The sequence below is a fragment of the Hermetia illucens genome, chromosome 6 (assembly GCF_905115235.1).
Source record: "Hermetia illucens chromosome 6, iHerIll2.2.curated.20191125, whole genome shotgun sequence".
Classification (NCBI taxonomy): domain Eukaryota; kingdom Metazoa; phylum Arthropoda; class Insecta; order Diptera; family Stratiomyidae; genus Hermetia; species Hermetia illucens.
The window spans coordinates 74,171,722-74,197,066 of record NC_051854.1 but is presented as its reverse complement, the minus strand read 5'-3'; the positions used below and the strand labels follow the sequence as shown (position 1 = coordinate 74,197,066).

The window sequence follows — 25,345 nt, the reverse complement described above, 5'->3', positions numbered from 1 at the left end:
CAGTTGCCTTTCACCCCTTGGTGAAATATAGCGCGTCAACCACACCTACGCGCCATTGGTCGCGGTTACCTAAAATGCGCGTCAGCTCACCACCACGACTTCCCGAGACGCTCGCACTCCTCCTCCACTGTTCTACGCCAAGTGCTTTTGGGGCGACCCGCAGGTCGGCCATCTTTGAAAAGTGGATTCCACTATATAACATAACCCGCAAAGCACTTGTCGCTTTCCTTTTTTTTTGGGAGTAGGGTAGGTGGATGCGTTTACGCACAGAGTGTTGGACTCCCGCAACAGCACGGTGGCGGACTACCAACTAAATACCTCCCTGTCATCAGAGAACTAGCCTGGAACCGTTTGACACATTACTTCGGGCTAGCCCTCCCGCTCTCCCGACTTTGGGAGCCATCAAGTCAGGGAATTCCTTTCACCAACGGGAGGGGAGGGGAGGAAGGGAGTTGTTGTTAGTTCAGGGAACCCCTTATCGTCCGATCCCTTCGCCAGTCGAGTTCAATCTTCTTCGCAATAAGTACAGCCCGAATATAATGCGTAATACGATTCCAGCTGCCAGCGCCCTTCAGCATCTCTCTCACAATGTTGTCTGGAGAGAGCTCCCCTGTGTCTGCATAAAACTGGCGAAGACCGTCCCACCTCTCGCAAGAGAAAAAGGTATGTTCAGCGTCGCCCGCCACTCCATTGTATGACACACAATCAGGAGATCGCGCCTTCCCAATCCTGTGCAGCTAAGACTGAAAACCTCCATGCCCACTTAGAAGTTGGGTAAGGAAGTAATCAATTTCACCGTGCGTTCTGTTCAACCATAGGTCTAATTAGTCGATGAGCGGCGCAGTGCATCTCCCCCTTGGCTCATTTTGCCAAGAAAGTTGCCACTCCTTAATGGGTGGCCTATCCAGTTCCACTTCCGTCTTCTTATCACATTGCATACGAGTGTCAGCTCTGTGCACCGAGCAAGATATTCGTCTGAGATAGTGTGAGGCCAGCGTACGACGCAGATAGGTATTGACGAAGGTTCGGATCTTTTCAGTAACAGTGGAATTCACTTTCCTTGTGCTTCTCCCACAAGAACACTAACACAGAACAATCTCAACTTCCTCTTAGGGTTGAGACAACTGCATTTTCTGATTTTAGACAGGACAGCAAAAGCGAATCCAGAGTCGGGCAACATCTAGTTGGGTGTCGCCGTCGGCAGAAACCACGCCTACAGATATACAAATTGATCGATGCCTTCGATAACCCGTCAGACTGAGAATCTTAGTTTTGTTGGTCTTTATCTTCAGTCCAACTCTACTTGCCTCTCTTTCCAAATCCTGACCCGCTTGGCCAAGGTCCATGATAAAGTCAGAGGTCAAACAGATGTCATCAGTGCAGTCGAAGTGTTTGAGGAAAGATGTCATCGTTCATTGAATTCCTCTACGTCCCCCGGACAGGGCAGAATTCTGAAATCATTGTTATCTGCGGCATCTTCCGCTTCCCTGAGCAGCGCAATAGCAAGCATTGTTTTGTCACTGCGTATGCTACGCTGAACTTCTCGAGATTTCCCTTCGTTCACCGATCCGCTTCCACGATTCCGAAGCAGCCAAATTGTATGATGCCCTTTCGGAACGTGGCCGATAACCTGTACAGCATCCGAGAAAAGAGGATTTTTGATTCCGGCTCAATGATCATCGATATTCTCAGGAACTTTATTCAGTAGATTTGGCGCTCAATTAGCAAGATTGCACTGCCATTGTCGAGCGGCAGCTGGGTCGTACAAACGGTCGTTGTTTAACTTAGAGGGTCGCAGCTCGTTAGCCCTGTGAGAAATGGCGGAAGCATTATGCAAGCAAACGTAAGCAATCATGAGATGGTAATCCCTTTTGAGGCTGATGTCAGCGCCTCTTTTGTTACGCAACTCATCAATTTACTGCTGATCGCGAAGTGGTCGATCTGTTGGCTCATACGACGTCGGCCAGTTGGGTTCCAACTGGCAGGCTCTATGCTCAAACAGTGTGCCACCAATGACGAGACGGTGGAACGTGAAGAAATCCAAGACCGTGTTTTCCCATCACATGTCCGAGCAAGGTGTTTTCCGGTCTCACCTGGACATTCAAATCACCCAGTACGATCACATAATCGCCTTTAGGAAGCTTCCCCTGAAGTGCGTTTAATTGCTCATAGAAAACATGCTTCTCCACTACATCGGTCCTGTCGACCATAATGATAATGGTGGGATATTTTTGGATTTTTTCAACTTCCACTGCCTCGTCATCGATGGCACATTGTTCGAGCACAGAGCTTGCTATAAGGTCAACTAGGTATCAAATGACCAACTCGATTGATCTAATTGATCGCTTTGCGATTAGCAGTAAATTTAGGAATTGTATTCCAAATTGTGCGTACTAAGAGAGGCACTGACATTAGTTCTGAAAGGGACTACCATCTAATGGTTGCTTCTATTCATTTGCATGTCGTGCATCTTCGCGCAGGGTTGAAAAGAACCCTAAGTTCGACGTAGACAGCTTATATGATCCAGCGTCTTTCGACAATGGGAGAGCAATCTTGCTGATCGGACGGCAGATGCCTTCAATAATTCCTTCAATGTAAATACCGTTTTCTCGAATGCGTCCCAGGTCTTTAACCAGTTGTAACATGCAGATAAGGACTGTCCCCCACACAGAAAAGAAACCTTATCGGTCATCAACACATTCAAAGAAAAAAAAATTTCCAGGTTTGACGGTCTCGCCGCAAAGTTATTCATCGGTGCACCTGCAGTGTCTGCAGATCTGCTACTTCAATTCGTACCGAAATCATGAAAGTTCTGGTACTTTTGCAAAGAATGGGAGAGGTGGATGATCACTAAAATTCCAAAGTGGGCAGCTGTTTTGAGTGAGTTAATTGGAAGGACATCTGCGTACTCTCTATCATGGTGAAGCTCGTTGGTAAAATTCAGGAACATATCAAGGAATATTTCAAAAGCTAGATTGATAGCGAACTGGGTGATTTCCGCTTTTGACACTCCTGCACTAACTCTGCTTCATCTGCTCTTCATCAATTTTCAGAAGACTTTCGTCAATGTGTTCAAGGAGCACATTTTGCGTGCTGTATGCACGAGTGGCATTCTGGAGAAAATAATATCTGCTGTCAAAACGGAATATGATATATATATATATATATGATATATATGCTGCACATATGTAAAATATCAGAGGGGTTTGAGGTGGAAAGCGGAGATCGGCGCAACTTATCATCGATATCTTTTTTCTTTTCGTCGGTAACGTTCTACATGCTGCCCTGTCTGCAGGATGAGTAATTCAATCTACCATAACATCTTTTCACGAGCATCCCAACTATGCTTAAAACATCTGTTTGCTCTCTCACCGAGCCATGGACCTTTGCCATAAGGCCCTGGTTTCAGAAAGAGATTTAAGTAGAGTTGGACTGAAGATAAACACCAACAAAACCAAGGTTCTGGACCTGACGGGTCATCACATTCTCCCTATCTGCATTAATGGTGATAACATCCAAGGAGTGTATCAATTAGTATTACTAGGAAAAATGATTTTTACTGACGGCGGCACCGAACTAGATGTTGCCCTACGTACGTCTAAAATCTGGGAATTCAGTTATTTCAATGTCAAGATCAAACTAAGACTGTTTTGGGTTGATGTTCTTTTTGCGTTACTATATAGCAATGGTACATGGAAAGTGAACCCCATTACCACTTAAATCATCACTAGAAGCTATTATAAACAAAGAACTTTGTCGGCGCACAGGCCTAGCACGCGTGTGCGATATGATCGGAAGGCAAAACTGACAGTGGATAGGTCACACATTAAGAAGAAGCGCCAATTGCATCGCTGGCTACGCCGTGCAGCGGAATCAACCTTTCCAAGATGACCGGCGAATGGGTGGCCAAGTGCATTTCGCTCAGAGCTTTAAAAGAGGAGTGTCCAGGATTGTGGGTATGGCACATCGCATATTGTATGAAATGGACTTAGGATAACCATACGCTGTTATATAATTTACCAGAGAAAAAATCTGTTGGTGCTACTTTAGGTCTAATGTCGCGAGGTTACTAAAATGAAAATATAGTAAAATTGCGAATAATCAGGCTCTTCGAATATTCCATGCAATGGGCAGCGAGTAAAACTGAAAAAAATCATACCTCATAATACCTGTAAATTGGATTAATTTTCTGGATTTGCTTTATATTTCGTAATTCCATTATAATTTCTTCGTATTCTTTTCACTTCTGTGTCGAGCAAAAAACTAAATTTAAGTCACTAAGCCAATAAGATCCCATTCAATTAGTTAACAAATTTCTAAGGCGAACATCTTTACTATGGAATGTACCATCTATACGCTATCCCGTAACTGCTTTGGTTCACCTTAGTTAACCTATTATCAAAATTTACTTTAATTATACTTAAGAGCAGTTTAAAGTGATCAAAGGAAATTGACTACCCATCAATTAAGTCCGCGAATTGCCATTAAGATATTCGCTCAAGATTGAAACTCATCAAATAAAGTGTAAACCCATATAAAAGTAATCGACACTGTTCACAGGTGTTCTGTTTGGCCTTCTATACTCCCCGATAATTCCATTCTTCAGTTACCGATTGCATTCCACTAACCCAAATGTTGTAGGCTACTGACACAAAATTTCCAGTCATGTCATAATCTTTCAACGGCACAATCCTTTGACAGGTATTTTACTGCCAAGGTGAGATCTTATAAATAACAAGCCGTAGCGCTATTCACGATTTTGCCATTAGGTCAATTTCAAAATGTTTCCGATTCCTCTAACACAGTTTTTTGTGTAGTCTTGTTGATAGCCAGGTGAGATATACGCTTGATATTGAAATCAACTTGCCCCTATCTGAAGTCTTAAGTAACTTCGAGTAGATCGCGAACCCTCAGGCGATCGATCAAACATTTTTAGCTGCAAATTTTACCGGTTTGCTATTTAACTGCTATTTTTTTGATAAAATATCAGGAAGATGTTACCACTCTTTCAGTTCAGGAGAACTAGAATCAAGAGTTGCAGTACTTGTTTGCGGATTCATTCAATTGACACAGACTAATGTTGACTTTACCAGAGCAGTTCTGCATAAAGCTCGAACTTATTCCCTTTTCTTTGATTTCAGAAGTTTATTGACCCGATGAACATGCAAATAATAACAAACATTACTGGGCAATCCATATCAGATAAAATTTGGCAACACTTAGCCTCACCGGCAAATGATTGCATCGCAATTCAAATGTTCATTTGCGAGATGTTAGGTACCTGTCTGGATTTGAGTGATATGTTCATCGGCTGAACGCGGAAAGCACCTGATTTACACTAGGCTTCGTTGATTGTGTACAGATACGGAGGTTGGATACCAATTTGCAAACATAATCTCGACCGCTGCTCGGAACATTACGAATTACTCATTGGTACTGACCTACAAAGCCTAATGGAGACCGAAACCGTCATACTATTCATAAAGTAGTTTTTTAGCCCGCAGCTAATTATCGTCTGAAGACGTTTCCCCCGTTGAATGGGTTCTTCAGATTTTTCTGCGGTTTCTTCGAGACGTCGATTTGCTAATGTTTACTTTCGTGCACTTCTTTCTAGGCTCGAACCTCCATGAATTTGCCGCTGACGATGATTCTGCAGAAAGTCTACCTTTTTGAACCACCTTTGGCTAATCGAGTGTTATTAGATTTCAATGTCCGAAAACACTATTTGCTCAATGGTTCATTATGGTCAAGTATTCTCTTAAAGCCAAACAAATGCTTCTGTACTTTACAGTTGATTTTTTTTGCCAAGATACTTAGGTAAATTCTGAAATTCTGTGAAGCTCCCGATTACCAACGTATGAAGTTCATTGAATTGTAATTTACATACGTACAGGAAATTGATTTCTCGTTTTGCGCAAAAATTATTAATAATTTGGAAGGAATGAAGTTGCGGGAAGTAAATTGAATCGGCTTTTTGCAAGCAATTTTGTTAGTTTTACCCACACGTGCGTACATTTGATTGTGCCAATTTTTCATTGAAGCTACTTCAACTCCAATAGGTGCTGGGTCATAATTCAATTTTCTCTTGATAATGATTGACGTATTTCGAAATTTTGTTTTGTATTCTTGGATAAATGATGGTAAAGTACTTAAATGTATCCATGCAGAGCAGAGACAGAGTCTTGATTTATTCATTTCTGGTTTTGTTTATTGTTTGCTGACTTGCTCGAATGCTAGCAAAACAAAAGACTTAAGACAGTAACCCGAAATATTTTATTTCTTTGTTTGAAAGAAATGTGTAAAGTTGTGAAGATTTATTCGATTTTTCGAATATATAGGAAAGAAAAATCAATCAATGGCTGTTAATTTATTCATGCTGCTTTACTAGAATCGAATCTATCTAGAATAAAGCAATGTATACTGTATAATGTACGTTTTGAAATCGCACGGTCTCGGTTTACATTGCATTCAGTTTTCACATGCATTGACAGCTTTACGTGAGAACCTAAATATGATGCTGGCCTCATAGCCACACTTATATTCCCTCATATCTTTCAGGAGCATCTTCTAGGTTTGTTGCCTGAATTAATTTTAAAGATGTTCTTTGCTAACCATAATTTAACATCCAAAATACTCGAATCAATCAACTGAAATCTCCTCAGATTTCTTTGAATCCGCTCGAAGGAAAACTTTTGAAATTTAGAACAATTCGTCAAATTAAACTTTGCGTATTAATCACAAACAAAAACCATCTACTAAACTAACATCGCTCAACAGGCATCTTAGTAGATACTGAAAATTAATTTCACATCTAATTCATTTCACCTTTAACGTCAATGAACTTTTGTAGGCGGTCCCGACCTTTAATGCGATTATTAGCTGGTCAAAAGTCAATACGGAATACGATCCAGCCATTGTGGTGTAATCGAAAGTGTAAGCTAAGCGAGCTAATCTTCAAGATTAATAATAATTCTTTATGAATTCAAGAAAGAATTTTTTTCCGTCTGATCGCTTGATGGAGCTGGACCAAAGACCATAATAACCACTCGCTTCCACGTTGAAATATTGAAAACCATTCGATTCAATTGAGCTGGGATAATAATTGTGAAAAGTGAACGTACTTTGTATATAATGTAGTTGCGGCTGGCTGTGTGTTTTTCTTACGGCCCGTGGAAGATACAGTGATATTTAGATATTTAGGTTCGAGGAAATAATGATCTCAGGAAGAAGAATGCACACTGGTGGAGGTGTTTTAATTGAATTTGGGAACCGGGCAGAGAAGTTTATTTCGCTTGAATTGATTTGATTGTTGGGAAACTTGTTTGAATGGTGGTTCAAGAAGACGTAATTAAGTTGCATAATTTCGTTATTATTGTTTCGCGTTAAAAGGTAAAAGGTATCATCAACCTTTCTGCTTGTGATTGATGTGAAAATGATGCATTGGAGGATAACGAGGTTCAAATTAATGGAAATGATTATTAATAACAGCAATAGCCATTTTTGAACAGAACTTACTTGCACAAGTATGACTGTTCCAATCTTTGGATCTACAGGACCAGCGGAAACAATAATGTCACTTCTCTCATTAGAAGGAATTCTGATAATTGTCCCTTACCACAGCTTTAAATGAAATTAAATAAAACGAAATGAAAGGCATTGAATCTTGTGCAGGTAAGACTGAAAACCTCCATGCCCACTTTAAAATTGGGTAAGGAAATAGTCAGCCTCACTATGCTTCCGATTCAGCCACGCACCTAAGTAGCTGATGAGCCCCGCAGTCCATCTGCCTCTAGCTTCATTTTGCCAAGAGAGTTGCCACTCGTCTAGAGTGCATTACCGTTCTTCACGAGCAGCTACCTCCCTTGGCTTTTCTCCCTTGCGCTTTTATATGGCTTGACACTTCTTAGCAAGAAAGGCAACGGGGATCACTCCCGCAATCACCATCCCGGCACGGTACACTGAGGCCACCCCCCAAAAAAACCCCGTCTTTGGACCTGCACGAGATGCTTACGATATATGCATCAATTTGCCGAGTCTGCTTTCCGCCTGTTCGACAGTGCGTCCAGCAACAAGCAGCACGACATCATCTGCATAACCGACCAGGCATGTCGAATTTAAGTAGACTATCATAGATAGCGTTTCAGAGGTCCGGCCCTAGGATGGATCTCTGTGCTACCCCCGACGTTACCTCATCTGACCTTCTAACTTTTGATAGAGCAGAGAGCGGTTCCTCAGATAACCCCTCAATATCCGTACCTAGAACGTCTTTCCACCTTACGGAATTAAAAGCGTTTCTGACGTCAAACGTTACGAGGAGCACCACCTGTGGACGTTCACGACTTGCACGACAGCATCAACTGTGGATCTCCCTGTTCTCATCCAGCGCGGCCCCACTTGTTCCAAGAGTTTCGACTGACCTGGCATTGAAGTCACACCCGACCAGGACCCGCCCATCTGCACCTGAGATAGCGTCCTCCAAAGCATCAAGCCTGCGTCGAAAGTCCTGCATAGACGATGCATTCGACATAAGATAGACACTGAAAAAAGTTATCCCTGAACACCGAATCCGAATTGGCGGAAGACACTATTTCCTTCTGAATAGCTATTTCGGTTTGGCCCGTGGAATCATTGGTTAAACCTCCTGGAAGACGAAAAATAAACCACAACAAAGAGAAATTCCAACGACAATTCATGGACAACAATAAGGTAAATCTTGACTGCCAGAACATTGTCATCCATCCCCACCACGAAAAACAGGAGAAAGCTCGGTGACATGGAAGATTCAGGAAAATACCAAAACGAACGTAAGAGACTCGAGCAGAGTTCGGAACGAGACATTAATCATACTATAAGAAAGCGGGATGATTTCGGAAGTCGGATAGTGAATCGAATAAGTTCGCACTGCGAGGAATAATCGTCAGTGCAAAAGCATAGACTGTTATTGTATTCTTTCAATACATCAAAGCATTTGGTGTGCCAGTCCTGCCAACGGAAAACGACGGACAAATTCTATCATCACCAACCACGGAAAAAACAGTTCGTGCAATTAATCGGCTTCGAAAGCTATAAGCCGCCAGACTTTTGATCAAATTACAGTCAAATTGGTTAAATATGGAGGCGACACTGGAACATTACATCAACTGATGCTCATTGTGTGAATCAACGCCTGGTGATTGGCAATGCGAAATTAGCTGCCATCATCATTATCATCATCATCAACGGCGCAACGACCAGTAACCGATCTAGTCCTGCCTACGCTATCGTTCCATCTCAGGCAGGGTCTACCTCGTTTTCTTTCCACCATAGATATTGCCCTTATGGACTTTTCGGGCTGGACCATCCTCATCCATACGGATTAAATGACCGACCTACCACAACACAACGTTGCTAGCTTACATTCCTCGTCAAACCAGCCGTTCCGACCCTTTTTGCGGCTGGGGCCTAGTATGTTTGTTGCCGTATTTATGATAACGTTCTTGAGATGATTGTGGAGATCACTCGCTTATGTTTTCAAAGCCGATAATAGCAGGCTTCGTTTTTTGGCTGACTAGGAAACCTACTTCGAGCACATGGTTTACTGAATGGCCACTATAATATATGGTGAAGTGTTCTCCAAGAAACCAATCTCTGTCCAACGCATCTTCTCTAACGCTGTTACATCAGCCCTATATTGGAACAAGATATCGGCTAGCTGCTTGGCAGCTTTATCTCTGTACAGGGAGCACACGTTCCATGAGAAAATGCGCAAATCGTTTCTCCTTTGTCGTTGCCGGGTTCGTCGTTTATTATCCCTCCAGTCCGAGGCTCCTTTTGTGACTTCGTAACTTCGGTTTTCCGTGTAAGGTTGTCCCCAACCTGGAGGACAAGTTGGTACAATTTGTTCCGTTTTTAGGCGGGCGAAACTCGCCTTCAACCTTCTCCGTCTGCAGCTTTTCGTTAAGAAAGAGCTTCTAACGGTCACCACGTGGAGGTGGAGATAGGGTTTGGTAGTAGAGCTAGTGGTTTTATGCTGTTAAACAGATTGAGTGTATCTCAGAGCTTAGACACGGTATAGTGACAGCTCCGTATTTTTTTTCAGATTTTTTAGTTGAGTAGGTTTCCTTCCCCCACCCTCCCTCCTTTTGCTTTAAATGTCAGAACTAATGCTACCATTAAAGAGTATTAATCACAGTGCTTCGAATTTAGATATGACTATATTTGAAGGAAAAAAATGTACACCTCCCCCTTTGAATGTGTGGAGACCCCCCTTAAGTTCCATGTAGAACGACGTAACTCACTAAAATTGGTGTGAATCGTCACAACCGTATCTGAAAAAAATCCGTGTAATAGACTGAAGGACAGACAGGCAGACACACAACCATACAGACGCACACACAGATAGACCTACAGAAAAACAGACAGACAGTAAATCAATTTTAATAAGGTTTTCTTTCCGTTGGCAGATACGAGACTATAAAAATATTCAAATCGACATTATGGAAAGCTTGTTCCCAACTTTTAGTAGTATCATTAGCCAATGCTACTGAAACTCCAATTACTGGCTCCAGTTTGGGTAAGGGGGAAATTGAACCCTCTTTTTGCTAAAGCACCTGAGACTTCATTTCGCTCTACACCGCAATAAACGGATACTCAGAATTGAATCTAGAAAGGTAGTTCTATTGATTTTTACATTCCTGATAGATATCTGAGGTTAGCTGAATTGTCTGAAGTTCTTTGGATATTTAGCAGACAGAGGTAGGAAGACCTTCTGCTAGGCCAAAGCAAGGTATCCTCGAAAAGGAATTCTTAGAAGTTTTTCTAAGAGCTCTATACTCTCCTTAAGCATCGTTGAATAGATGGCATCCAAGTCAGGTGCTTTGCAGTGTTCAAAGAATACTGCATCTGTTCTGGCCTTGCAAAATTTTCGTGTTGAAGGGTATGCAGAAACCACCGATTCTCTTCTTCCCAATTCTCTCATCTGTTTTGCCGGCTGGTCTATTTTCAAGAGGGACTCTACTGTGGAAGTTCCATATGGTTCTCAAAGAGAGTTCAATTTGGCCGACTTAAAAATGACGTAAGGACTCTGCACGCACCTGAAATGCCCATTTCTCCTTCCAGTTCCTCACGGTATGCTTTCTAAAAATATGCGGTTCAGAGTTTCCAAATAATCTTCTGTCGTCAAAGGAGTCCTTAGTCGCCTAGGGAGCTCCACTTTGTCAACAAGAAGTTCATTGAAATTTGTTCATTCAGTTTCCCTAGAATTCCGTCTTTGTATTACAGACAGTTCGCCTACAATAGTCAGACTAAATACTAAGTAACGGTGATCTGAGCCCGTCTCTAATCAAGTCTAATATCTTTGTAGTGCAGATTGTTAGGCCAATTGCTTGGCTTCTGCTTGGCTCCACGAACGTAGAGGCGCACCCTACGTTTGCGGTCATTAGACCAGCTGAAGTGATAAAATCAAACAGCTTCTGTTCCTTAGAATTGCATTTGCTACTGCCCCAATCAATATGCTGAGCGTTAGCATCACAACCTGTTAAGAGTTCAAGGCCACTTGATTCTACATACACTATCAGATCCCTTAGTTCTTGCATAACTATGACGTTCCACCTCTTGTCATTAACCTGGTATTGTAACTTAATCGCAACTAGATCCTGGAAATAAAATTGTCTCTACAATTTTGACATTAGAACGCAAGCTTTCGGTCGCGAGGGTGTATCGTCGAGGGAAATCCTGGTCCAAATCCAATATCATAGATTTTGTTAAAATGAACCCATGGCTCCTTTACCAGAAATACATTCCTTTAAAAAAGTGAAGCGATGGCGGCTTTACAGTTTCTTACCAGGGCAGAGGCAAATCGTCAGACGCTGCCTCACCTCTGCCCTGGGAGCAGCGTGACCGTAGCGGCTCGCAGATGTTGAGTGCTCCTAGTAGTCATGTCGTGTTCTACGAATTATATAAAGGAGCACTCAACATCTGCGAGCCGCTACGGTCAAGCTGCTCCCAGGGCAGAGGTGAGGCAGCGTCTGACGATTTGCCTCTGCCCTGGTAAGAAACCGTAAAACTGCCATCGCTTCACTTTTTTGAAAAAGTTTGGGTGCAAGCCCTAAGCGAGGGTCCGTGGACCAGGAAAGAGGGAGTAAGTTGCTTCCCATTTGGTCCGGTCCAGCATTAAGTTGATGCGGACTTAGGACCCCATCATTTTCAAAAAGAACATTCCTTTAATTATACCAGCCTTGCTTCCAGTTAATAAGGAGACCCTTTGGCGTGTTGCGGATTAATCTGACTAAGCCTTATGTATATGTAGGCATAAGTGTAGCCAAATGTGAAAACCGTTGCTAACTGAAGACTCTACTACGTCGAATGTGGATCTCATCGAGGTTACCAGCATGTTTTCACTTTCCCCCCAAAATTCCGCTTTCTGGCGTCCGATTTCTCTGGATATTGCCACACTTGGTGATGTAGCAACCTCCATGTCCTTATTCCAAAGAAACTTCGACACTTTTCGTATGTTTTCCGTTGTGCGTTGCGTTCACATTACCATCTTTCGATTCTTAATGCTCTGGAGCGGCAAGGAAGATTGGCAGCAACCCTGTCATCCGTATCAAAACCAAGTGGTGGAGAAGGACCTCCACGTGGTTGCACCGAGATACGCTGTACTCACTATGGTTTACTGGCCGTAATGCAGTAGATGAATGCCCACTCTAAAGTCCTAATCAAAGTGATCAGACCCGAGTCTGCACGAAGAGTTATCTGAAGTGGCAGAAGGCCACGAAACCTTACCAGTGGTATATTGATACCATGTGAACTGGGACAGTCCCTGAATTTATATGTCTCAGGAGAATTCCTACCTTGCACGCGTTCAGCTTGGTTGTAGCAATTAGCCCCCTAGTGGGCGCGATCCCGATATTCAGTTTACGTTCAAGCGAACAAAAGTCCTTCGGACCTCAAACATTGTGTAGCGTTTCAGCACGGGTGCCGTACTCCAAAGTTAGGTAGAGATTTAGGTAGGTAATGCATCTACCACTATGAATAAACTGTGCCATGTACTTAGCATAGACTGGTTCGATTGTGCTTGTCTTAGCTCTGATTGTGGTTACAAAATCATCGTAGGGTTAGGAATCGCAAACGGCAAGCTTGTAGTCCCTCCTTTACGACTGAAGTTTCCTTCTGACGAGTCTTCCTCACCCATTTTCTGGAAAATGAGGCAATCGACAAGTCGACGTAGTCACGTTTCCACTTCTCGCATTAAGGCGGTATGTACTATCCTTTCTGGCTGACCGCGCCATAGACACTGGGGACAGCTGAAGTGAAAGTGCGGGATCGTGAATCTGGTGAGGCCTCCAAAATCCATGCCTTGGTTGCAACCTAATTTCTCAAAGTCGCGGGTGGATTCGAAGTCGATGACTCCTTATTACTAGGGGAGTTACAATCCATTTCTTCCATCTTCATGTATTTTGGGGGCCCTTAGTGTAGTAGTAAACTACTACAAGCTTCCACATCATCGTACATAGATACTTTGCATTAAAACACGTCATCATACAGGCTTTTAGATAGTACCTTCAGCTCATCTTTAGATTGGTCCCTCCCCTTTTCAGTTGGCGCCGGCTTTTTTGCTAGATGTACATATATAAACGGATAGAAACTAAAATAGTGTTTACTAACATCGGCCCACTAGGACAGGGTATTAAATCTAGAAGATGTAGAGGTCAAGTTTTTGAGCTGCTACTATATTCAAATTACTTATCAAAGAATTTACGGGTCCTTCTCGGAATTTCAAGGCAGCGCGCTGTCTCTACATTACAATAATAATTCAGGTGAAGATACTTAAAATTTGGCACTTGTACAGTTGAAAGCTTGTGTTTCAAACCAAATCAGGTTATACTAGGGGAATTCCATGAAGTACAACTTGCTAAAGTTGACAAATCAGACTTTCAGTTGCGCCTACACCTATGTATAAAAAGAAATATGGACAATATGTACTAATGAGAACTTAGAGAGGAATGAAGGAATAGTAAGCGGGAGTGTTTCTACTTCGCTATTATATTATGCTTCCTATGAAGGCGCAACTTTTCAATGAATCTGACCTAATTACCATCTGCCTCTTAACAGCTAAGGAGCTATTTTCTAGGTTTATGATTTTCACTTAAAGAATTATTTACACAACCAGCATTCCTCAAGCTACAAATTTAAAAGAATTACTGGAACTTTATCATTATTTTATGTGAAGAACATATACATTCCCTACACCTCAAAACACCACTAAAAATTAAGATGTCCGACATTAATTTCTAGGTTGAGCTTATAATTTCTGACAAATCCTCCATAAATCTTGTTTAAGACAACATTACTTTTCAATACTACCCAGGGATCATATACATTTCGCCTCTGTCAGGATTAATTTTCAAAGTATCTTATTATGCAAGATCGTCCAGATTATGGTCACATACAACAGTGCGATCCGAACTGGATGAATTTATGTAAATCGCGTCATACATCACTCAGTGACCCAATAACTCCCAGACCCCAAATCAGATTATTTGCTATAATTTATTCAGATTTTTTTCACACACAATCATACATAAGTACAAGTAATTCAATTAACAGCATCAATTTTTCCACCTTCTTCTTTCGTTACAGTTATGCATTCAAAACTGGATTAATGCCCGACACGCATGCCGGTCATAGGTGAGCACCAGACGGACCAACAGATGTTCGTTTATTGTAAATTTTATATTATCATAATCCATTTAATCGTAAAACTCCCAAATAAATTAGAAACAGTAATGGTCCTCGTACGGTAATTATGGACTTGCGGCTTTCCCGCTTGAGGGGATCTGAATGGCTACAAGCATGGCTAATTGATGCGCCTTTAGCGGTAATAGCTAGCATGGCAATGGTACATAGACCCGTGTTGCGAAAAAAAAAGATTCCTCACTTACTGACCTGGATAAGAAGTAAAATCTTCTGTTCTATTTGTTTCCGTGTCTAGATACGACCATGTCCATGTGTGCTATAGTGCGGCTAGTACGATTTTAACTAATATTCCAATGAAAATAAAACGTGGATCAAGAAGTCGTACGCCGCCATCAAAGAGCTCGATAGGCGGCTCTTCGAGACCGGCGGCACGCTCATGTTCCCCAAAGCCGAACATGTAGAACGTACAAAAAGTACATTGAGAAGGTGAAGATACAATTCTTGCTGGGAGTTATCGCTCGGAACGGACGCGGTCTTTCTAATTTGTTCGTGCAGAATTGACTTGGCTTAATTAAGAAACACAAGCTGAAGTGCAATTCGGTCGGTGGATAGTGCAATTTCGCTAATTTATCCGGAAAGCGCAGATGACTGGTAACCTCTTCAATGTTAACAGTGGTTTCAGCAAAAAATGCTTCATTCTTTCTGAGAAATTGTTGCAAAAAGAATACTAAAGATACTAAAGTTGGAGATGAAATCCTGAAATCAAGTTCCTCCACCAAATATACTATTATAGGTTGCCTGAACCAAGCTACGGTGATATAGCAATCAGCCACCAATGGAGCATTTTAACAAAACTCAGTGCACATTCTCAACATAGAGCTTTTGGTTGCCCCAAGGACAAATATCATGATATTTATTAAGAAATTTATTCGAATATGATAGTAACTACTTATGGTTCCCACTGCCGATAGTATTACCTTCTATTTTTAGTCATAATAAAATCTTTCAAAAACTTATTCCAAATCGAGCCAATTATCATCATCAGCATCTATAAAATTTGAAACATGTAGGGCACGAAAATTATTACGAAAGGAGTCCACCTATTAGGCTGTTGCACATGAAATGGCCAATTTTTCAATGAAGTGAAGTTAGTTGCGATTTTGCTGTATCAAACCACAACCAATTGGCGCTGTTGGTGTCGGATAATGAAATATAAATACTCCTACATTTAATCAAAGAGTCATTTCAGTTTTGACCATCGTTGTGATAACAGTGAATAGAAAGGAGAAAAGGATGGAAAAGAGCCAAGAACGTATACTTTTCCTGTATGAGCTCAAACTCGGGTCAAGCAGCGGAGGCGACCAAGAACATTAACAGCGCATTTGGAGCACATTGCAGAGAAACTGACCGTACACTATTCGACAGTTTCCCGGCACTTACAACAACTTGGAAAGGTGAAAAAGCTCTACAAATGGGTTTCGCATGCCCTTACAGAGCAAAACATGGCGCTTCGAATCGAAATTTGCAGTTCTTTACTCTCCCGCAACAGAAGCGATCCCTTTTTGCACAGAATAGTGACATGTGATGAAAAGTGGATATTATACGACAATCTTCGCGAATCAGAAAAATGGCTAGATGCTGATGAGCCAGCGAAGCATATGCCGAAACCGAGCCTCCATCCGAAGAAGGTAATGGTGACTGTTTGGTGGTCTACAGCTGGCGTTATCCATTACTTTTTCTTGGGACCTGGAGAAACAATAAATGCACAGAAATACTGTGCCCAACTCGAGTAAATGCACCAAAAATTAAGTATTCCACGGCCGAGATTGGTCAACAGAGATGGTGTAATATTCCTTCCCGACAATGCACGACCGCATGTATCCAGCACAACGGTTCAGAGAGCAGTATGAGACTCTGCCTCATTCACCATATTCAACGAACCTTTCTCCAACCGACTACTACTTTTTTAAGCATTTGGATCATTTTTGACGGAAAATTTTAGTACCAAAACGACAACTACCTAATATTTGTCCCTGGGCCTTCCTTGGTTGAACTGAAGCGGGGGAACTGGGGCAACCCCCCTCGTCCAACATCTTGGGATAGTAGATTCCACTCAATGGCGCAGCTGTTATCCTTCCTTAATGTAAGCTATCCAATGCTATTTCGACCTTCTTATCAATCTATCTACGCGTAACTGGTCTGTGCCTCAATGAAATTGAAGATAGGTGTTGGACGAAGGCTTGGATTTTTTGAGTAGGAATGGAGGCATTTTTCACGTGCCACATCCATATAGCAAAATAAAAAAAAATAAACACAGAATGGTCTCAACGTGACATTAGCGCTGAGAACACTGCACTTTCTGATTTTGAACCAAGCAGGAAAAGTGGATCTAGCGCTGTCATGCTAACAGCGTTAAGTTCGCTACCTACATCAGAAATGACGCTTCCTACACATACACATTGAAATGCCATAAATCTAGATACGAAAAGTGTACCGACTCGTCAGACTGAGAACCTTGGCTTTGTTGGTGTTTATCTTCAGACTGCATCTACTTACCTCGTTCTCCACATTCAGACCGATTTGGCCAAGGTCCATGACACGGTAAGAAAGTAAACATATATTAAACCCAAAGTTCTTTAGACAAAACAGCTGAACGAGTCCTTCTCGCTGAAATGTCTGGAAAAACTGATGGAGCGTCACAGAAAACTCTACGGTGGAGTTTTCGTGAGAAGAAAGAAGAAATGATCTTACTTATGTGAGTACCAACCATTACAATCTGGAAGAATCGTGGAACCAAATTAAAAATACTATTCACAGAGCGGCCTCTGCAACTCTGGGGGTTACCAAGCCAGGTAAGCGGTACATCAACCGAGATACTTGGCTTTGCAACGACGATGCCCATATGAAGATCCACGAAAAGGAATGCCGCTATTACAAGTTTCTCGATGATCAAACGCTCGCCAATTGGCAAATTAAAAAGAATGCCAACCGGGAAGCAAAGAAAGCGATCGATTACAAAAATCTTTACGATACACTGGACATTGGAATGGCGAAAAGATCTGTATCGACTTGCCAAAAGCCGAAACGAACACACACAGGATATCGAACACTTCTGTTGTACTAATAACAAGAACGGTACTTCGCTTACCGGCCATTGAGCCGCGACAGATAGATGGCGAGAATATTCCGAGCATATTTCAACTGAAGAATTTCTTCATCCTCCACTTCCACAATCTTTGCCGACATTTGTAACAGTTCGACCTGTCAGCGCAACTGAAATCGAGGAAGCAATAAAACGAATGAAATCGGGGAAAGCAATAGGACAATATCGCATCTGAGCTCTGGAGAGCAAAGAGCTGGGACCCAACACTATGTCTCAATGAAGCCTTTAGTCGGGTTATTCAGGAAGGTAGAACAGTTCCAATATGGAGAAAGAACAGTAATCTAGCAAAATGTTCAAATTACCGTCCAGTCCGGTTACTTTCCCATACCATGAAGATTTGGATTTGTTGTTGTTTGCCTCCAATCTGTCTCTTTCTCGAAATCCAAAACTATGACCTTCCAGCATGAATGATCCAATGATGTGGTTGGTCCAGGAAGATTTAGATCGCAATCTGACAGCTCTCTGACGTATTCTTTAATGCGTTTATAGTTCACCAACCAATTTGGTTAAAACATTTTAGTTTATTCATTTTTCAAACGAAATTCAATTCAATTTCTCAACTTCCTTTTTCAACTAAATCAAATCAATTCTAAGTGTAAGAAAATAAATAAATAAAAAATAATTCATTGTTTTCTCAAACTGTATTCTATTCTTTTCATTGGGATCGGCAGCTGGCTGCAGACTGTCACTAGCCCGGTTCCCATGTCGCCCTCGCTGTCCCATGTCGCCCCGGCTGTCATCCCGATACCGGCAAGTAGGCAAGTTTCTTAGGTCTGTGTGTTTCGAGTTGTTCAGTCTTGGTGACTTGTTCTGTGCCTATTTTAATGTAGAGCTCGGGTGAATCTCCGCTAAGCCGCGCACACGTTCCAGGGTCATTTTAGACAATGTTTTTCCAATAGCAGGAATCACGGAAATACCCCTTCAACATCGAATTCGCGTCTAATTCCACTAAGTTTGCCAGAGTAAAACACAGAATGCCGCAAGAAGGAGGCAAGCGGTTTCCATAGTCACACCACTTCATTCCACTTATTACTAGAATGTCACCAATATAGCCGAAGCTTACACTCAAGTTTCATCAAGTCGGAAACCGGAAGCTCAAATTATGAACGGTTTTGTCGATTTTTCATGAAGGAATATCTCCGCACACGATGATCCCATTGAAATACCCGTCAGTTCAATTCAATTCAAATTGTGATATAAGCATTTTATCCCTTAGTAAATCAACCCGATGAAGAGACTTTGATCTACTATAAATTTATTAATAATAGTAGGATTTTCACCAAACTTTCCAGTATGCTGCATTCTTTCACAGATCTAGGATGAAGATAAGGGGGTAGGCAGCAAAATTTTAATAATAATTTAATAATTTATGTGAGAAGATAACGGAGAATATTTTCGAGCCTAAACACTACGTGTATAGTTCGGCATAATTTTTTTCGGATTATCGGGTTGGGTAGATCCTCAGAACGATGTCTTGAAGTATACGCACTTCGTCCTTTGAAATAAATATCTGCTTCGGAAATTACTAGTCGAGACCTTTCATTAGATGGCCCACATGACAATATTCGGTGAAAAAAATGTTGGTCCCCTCTTTTAGGTATATGGGGACCACCGTTTAGTTCAACGTGTAGGAATGTAATTCATCGCATATATGGGAGTCCACAGTTCCAAGCTTTCTACCGAATATCGTGTCAATAGGTGTACCCGTTTCTGAGAACAACGCATGCGACAGACAGACAGGGGGACAGATAGTGAACTGATTTTAATAAGGTTTTGTTTTCAACGGAACAATGAACAGGGAGAGCTTCTTCACTCTAGTTGGCAAAATATAGTATTGTCTTTGAGTAATTGTTGAAAAGGTGATGTTTATCCGATTTAGAACTCCATTCTGTCACTTTCGCTAGAATAAAGAATGAGCCCAGTAAACTATATTCCAAGCATCGATATCTAAGGCACCGTTTACGTGATTCAGCATATCGATTTTCTTCTTCTTTAGACTTAGTGGCGTCCAGCAGGGGACCGACGGTCATTGGGCTGATTTAGATGAAATTAAGGGGCTCTCAAATCACTATTCAGCCTATCGCTGTTTCGGTGGCCCTTGCAGGATATCAATCACTTCCACAATTCCTCTACTTCCGTTTGTACCAACAGAGTTTCGTTGCAGCGCAGCCACTGCCGTATGCAGTTACCCGCCAGAAGGGCAAATTCTTGGTATGAGATAAGGTGTTCAAATAGTAGTTTCACGTAGTTTGGTACAATAATGCTTGAGGCTTATGCGAACTTACTACCGGCCAAGTAGTTACCACTATTTTTTTATTACCCACTTCTCGAGTTCCGGTCTTTATTGGAAAATTTTCTCCGCAAGGATTATCCCTTGGTCTTAGCGGACTGAAGTCAGGCATCTCTCTGACATTTGCTTGGTGCTGTATCTAGACCAAGCGAATCAATCTAAATTTCTTTGTTCTTTCCACTTTAATGCTTTTATACTTACAATTTAAAATAAAATTAAAATAACCATTTATTCTAAGATAGTGGCTCATTGCTCGTCGTCTAGCTTTGAGTATGTAGGCAGACTTCAAAGAGTCGATGGAGATGTCTGCCTATTTGCTGTGAATATTGACAAGGAGAATCTTCTCTAAGCGGCTAATGATCGGAAAACCACCATGTTACACCATTTCCAGCGTAACTTTGACAGCATCGTGTCTTACGATGACATGTTTTGCAAAAGCATGTCTCGATCATGTCGATTATCTCCAAGAACTGCAAGAAATTTACATGAAATTTATATGGCAACGAATAGTTACTTTAACCTGTCTTGGGCGTGATGTAGGGTTGTACGGTTGAGCGATTTAAACAATTACGATTTTGACCTGAAAAAAATCTGGCTATGCGCCTGAAGCAGCATACTTTTTCCCTCTAAACATGGCGTAACTATTACGTCGATGCGCACATCTTCGAAACGGGACTATAGTGGTTAGAAAGTATCCACCGGTATGTGCTTCAACCTGGACCCTGGCGCAGGATATACGCTTACGCCCATATGTGTGTATCAGCTTGAATGAATTGTCAGATAAAGCAGTTTTTCACGGAAGTAACCGGATTGTGATCTGCTAAAATCACAAATTCACATCCCTCAAGCATACGTACCTATGTGATTACTGTTTAACAGCCAAACAGACAGTGAACTACTCTCGGTCGAAAGCACTGTAAAAAGTTAAGCTTCGTTGAAAGGACGACTAACTACTCCCATAATCCGTTAAATTACTGTTGTAGGCTGCGTTAGTGCTGAAATTAGAGGTGCCCGTATACAGCATAAGTGACGTTCCAGCCTAAGGATACGTGCGCTTAGTGGCCTGTACGAGGTCGCCGTTTGCCTTCTGAAAAGCCGCTTTAGGAGGTCAGCGAAGTTCGGCCTTTCTTTTCAGGTTACCAAAAAGGAGACCATTAAGTAGCGCCTGTACTTTACCGCAGTCCGACATGCAGTTCGTGTAGAAGGTGATAATGCCAATAAACTGACAGAATTCCTTAGTAGTGTCCGGTTTTGGATGTCTTCGGATAGCTGCGGAAGGCTTCGGCTTTGTCGGGAGACAGGCAAACATCGTTAGTGTTGGCCAAATGACAACAAAATGCACTTTAAATACGCTGAAAACATATTATGTCATATTACTGCCAATCCGGAAGTTTGTCTTTGGATAAGGTGAAGATGTCCCCCATATATTCTAAAAATCTAGACCCTAGGTAGCCTCGCCGACCAGACATCGGTATGTCTACTCCGAATTACGCAATCCAAAGGACATGTGCGCTTACTCACACAGGCCGACTGGAGTCGCATGGGTTATTTTCTCAATGTCCTTCTCGGTTACTGTTATCTGGTGGAGTGCTAGATGATTTTGGAGCAGATCGAAACGAAGCGTCCGGATGAAGTCAATTATATGTCGTATAGGATATAAAATAATACGATAATCCTCGTAAGCATTTGCCGGTTCAGTAACGAATAGATGGCGGGGCGGATTGGCCGAATAGGCCGCCTCGTTTATTTATCGACCCTCGCGTTTCCCGCAAATTTACACGCAACACCGTTACTCTTCCTCACCTTAGATTAATGTGGTGATATCAACACGTATGTGCTTACTACGAGATCGTGAGCATGATCGTGGTCTTCAACGACTTCGACAAAAATTGACGAATAGACCGAAACTCATTCTGCAAGCTTAGATTGGGCTGCGCACGTTTCTCTGCCTCTTTATTCGGTCTAGTTTTCACCTCGTTTGTTTTCGCACCAGGTCATGTCACTTTCAATGTAACATGGGCGAGCCTTGGTATCTTATCAGATTGTTACAAACATCCTTTCTGCAGTGTGTGCAGAACTAAATTGTCCACGTCTCTATCCACGTGATCACGCAGTTGACTGAGACGACTTACCCTCGCCGATCTCTTCTGTTTTGAGAAGCAGCCGATGTTGGCTTCCTGTAACGAACCGATAGGCTTAACCACCTCTTCCTTGAGCTTCGTGAACAGCAGGACGGCTGGCGGCAATATTATATAATAATATCCATCACTTGACTCGTGTATTTCTTACTCAAAACTCCAAGCACCAGTACATTTTTGTTAGTTTCGACTATGACACTGGATCATGTGGCGATACGCGCGCTACAACGCGCATTATACATGACCTTTTTCAATGTAGTCTGCGCATTACTGTCATTAGATACGTTACACCTTCCCTATAACTACAGGGTCGAAGTGAGACACGGAATTCGGTTACGCCAACAGGCGGGACCAGATCATCATAAAATATTTATTAGATTTTGTGTTCGCTAGGTAGTCTTATTAAACTTGAGTCTGACAATTCTGATGATATTTTTTCCAGAAGATTGAGAGGTTGGTATTTTACCCCCACAACCATTGTGCAGTCTATTTCTTGATTCCTTAGGAATATGCAAATAAAGCTACTGCATCTGCAACGCTTTCTATTATGAACTGATCTTTTTTAACATATTTTTGATGAACCTTCGAATTTTCGAATGTTTCGATTCATTTTTGCTACCCTTAAGCATTCTTTTCATATTTATTCAATTGGTTGTTTCGTTTCTTTCTTTTTCTCGATATTCCCACTCCACTCAGTTCTTAATAATCCATGATTTCCCACTCCGATCCACGATCTCGCTATCTATTAATTCCATTTCGTAGATTCTGACTTGAATCTTTCCAATTAATGCCATTCACTCTCACTCATAAATATAAATGCTGCAAAAGAAATCAATAATTCCCACCAAGACAGCATCCAAAAAAATGCAAATAGTGAAATGTTCCCAACAAAACTCATCAAACAATGAAATCCAAAATAAATGGTGTAACCTCCGCTCCGACCTCCAGTAAAAGAAGTCCCACTTCCATCCAGTACCCATCAGCATAGTGTCATGAAAAATGCAGAAGACAATGGTCCAAAGAGGAATAAATTTGCGCGTGTTACTTGACTATTCTCCATTAAAGACGAGCTACCAAAGAGCGACCTGACGAAGAGGAGTTACCTGTCATCGATACCCATTGTTGCCCTCTCTTCAGAAAATGTTTTTATTGAATCTAGTTGCCCATCGTGAGCCTAGAACACCTTTTTTTCCACGAAGATTACTCGCGTACAATAAATTGCACATTAAAAAACTTTCATCGCATCCATTCCTTGAGTGGGTTGATTAAAGCTCGACGCAAACGGGCATAGTAGCCTCAATGGATTACCTCTCATTGTCAGGTACTCCACCAGTGGCCGCGACTGCCGGCTTTTGAAATGATGGCACAAAAAGAGCGTCTAAGAAATCACCTGCCGACAAGAAAGCACTTATTTATTTTGTGTACATTTCTTCGTGATTGTTGCGTGCAGACTTTGCGGAAAGTATAGTGTTACGTCCTTATTAGACCATTTCAAACCGCACAAACTTTTGCAAAGCATTGAAGGGCTTTCTTTCGATTGTATCTTTTCTGTAAACGGAGGCATGAATGAATGAAATTAGTGATGTGATAGTTATTGTGCTGGAGTGTCGGCTGTTAGGCTATTATAAGCTTTAGAGTTTTCTTCTCAGACAAGAAGAAATTCGTTACTTTCGTCAGACTTTCTTCAGAATAGAAAATGTTTAGAATAGCATTGTATCTTATATGGGGCTTAATTCAACAATTTATTGAATGGCTTAAGGGGATATTTGCAGAAGGTACTATTACGTTCCAAGCAAGTATCCATCTGACATTTTTTAAACCAAATTGGTCGCTCTGTTTCGTTTGCGTTTATTAACATAATCGTAAAATAGTTATTTGGTTTCCGCTTCAAATGTTTCTCCTAGTTCATCTGTGCAAAACTTCAATCTTTATCAAGCTACTCTAATCCAGCTCATAGTTGGTAAAATCAAGAAAAGAGCAAAAGCACAATGTCATCTATAATAAATCAATCGATTTATGTAGGTCACAATTTCGTCACCGATCACAACCGAAGGGTACTCTATTCTTCGCTTTGATACTAGACCGGACTAAGTGCACCATCTGTGGAGCCTTAATTGCAAATGAACATCCAATCCACGTCGAATCCATCTTTTCCTCGTCTTGTTCCCTTATTATTGAATTACTATATATATCTCCCCGCCCAAATCCCTTCTGTTCATTGTATCTTCTGCGGACTCCCCCCCTCCCTTCAACTGTACGGAGAATTATTTGATGGTTTGACTAAACTTGTTCCAGCCAAGTTCCTTTCGTTCCTTTTCTTCCCATGCGGTAATGGTCTAATCATCCCATCTTTACAATCCCTTCAAGCAATCCTCCCACCATTTGCCCCTTCTACTTTCTTCTTTGGCGAATGTTTTTTTCTGCCCCGCAATTCAACACCACTGAAAACTTCCCTCACCGTATGTCAAGGCCAACGTTCACCATCCTGATGGCGAGGAACTCTGTCAGACCAACTGTAGCCTTGCGCCCGAAAGCTAAGTTAGCTTTAGCATCTGCATTGACATAATATGATTGGCGATAATGAAAAGAGCGGCCAGAGACGACAAGAGGAGTAGGCTATCCTTAAACCTAAAAAGAAAAGTTTGTCAAATTAATCGTGACCGCCTCGGGAATGTGTGGGCAGCAGGGGTCTTTGAATACTTCAGTCTCTCAGGCGTCATTTAACAAAAACACGTTTCCTTAACCGATACCTGGTTCCGCCCTGGATAGTAAACCGATCTTAATAAGGGAAACCTACAAATACAACGAGTCTGGAGCCGTGAAACTTCGAGAGTGTGTGCCGCGATCGAGAGGGGAAACCCACAACGAATCGCAGCATAAACCGATGCTTTTCCGGTCTCAGATGCACAATTAGTCACGGCCTTTGGGGTTCATAGCCAGCCTTGGATGCCCCTCCAGTGACACCTTAACTCAAATTGTTTTCATAACAACGAATGGAATTTAAAGTCGCTGGAGCCATAGCAATAACCACCTCGAATTTTCACTCACCTGTTTGTCTCGAATCATCTCATAACAAAA

The 25,345-nt window shown here is 41.8% G+C and overlaps 1 protein-coding gene across 1 annotated transcript in view; it reads left to right on the top strand.

The window, feature by feature from the left end:
• Positions 1-25,345, top strand: part of LOC119660512 (serine proteinase stubble) — a 155,185-nt gene that overhangs the window by 115,541 nt on the left and 14,299 nt on the right. Inside the window, exon 4 of the mRNA XM_038069127.1 lies at positions 14,620-14,667. Within this exon, the coding sequence (XP_037925055.1) occupies positions 14,655-14,667 (13 nt within the window). The 5' untranslated portion in view covers positions 14,620-14,654. The remainder of the gene's footprint in view (positions 1-14,619; positions 14,668-25,345) is intronic.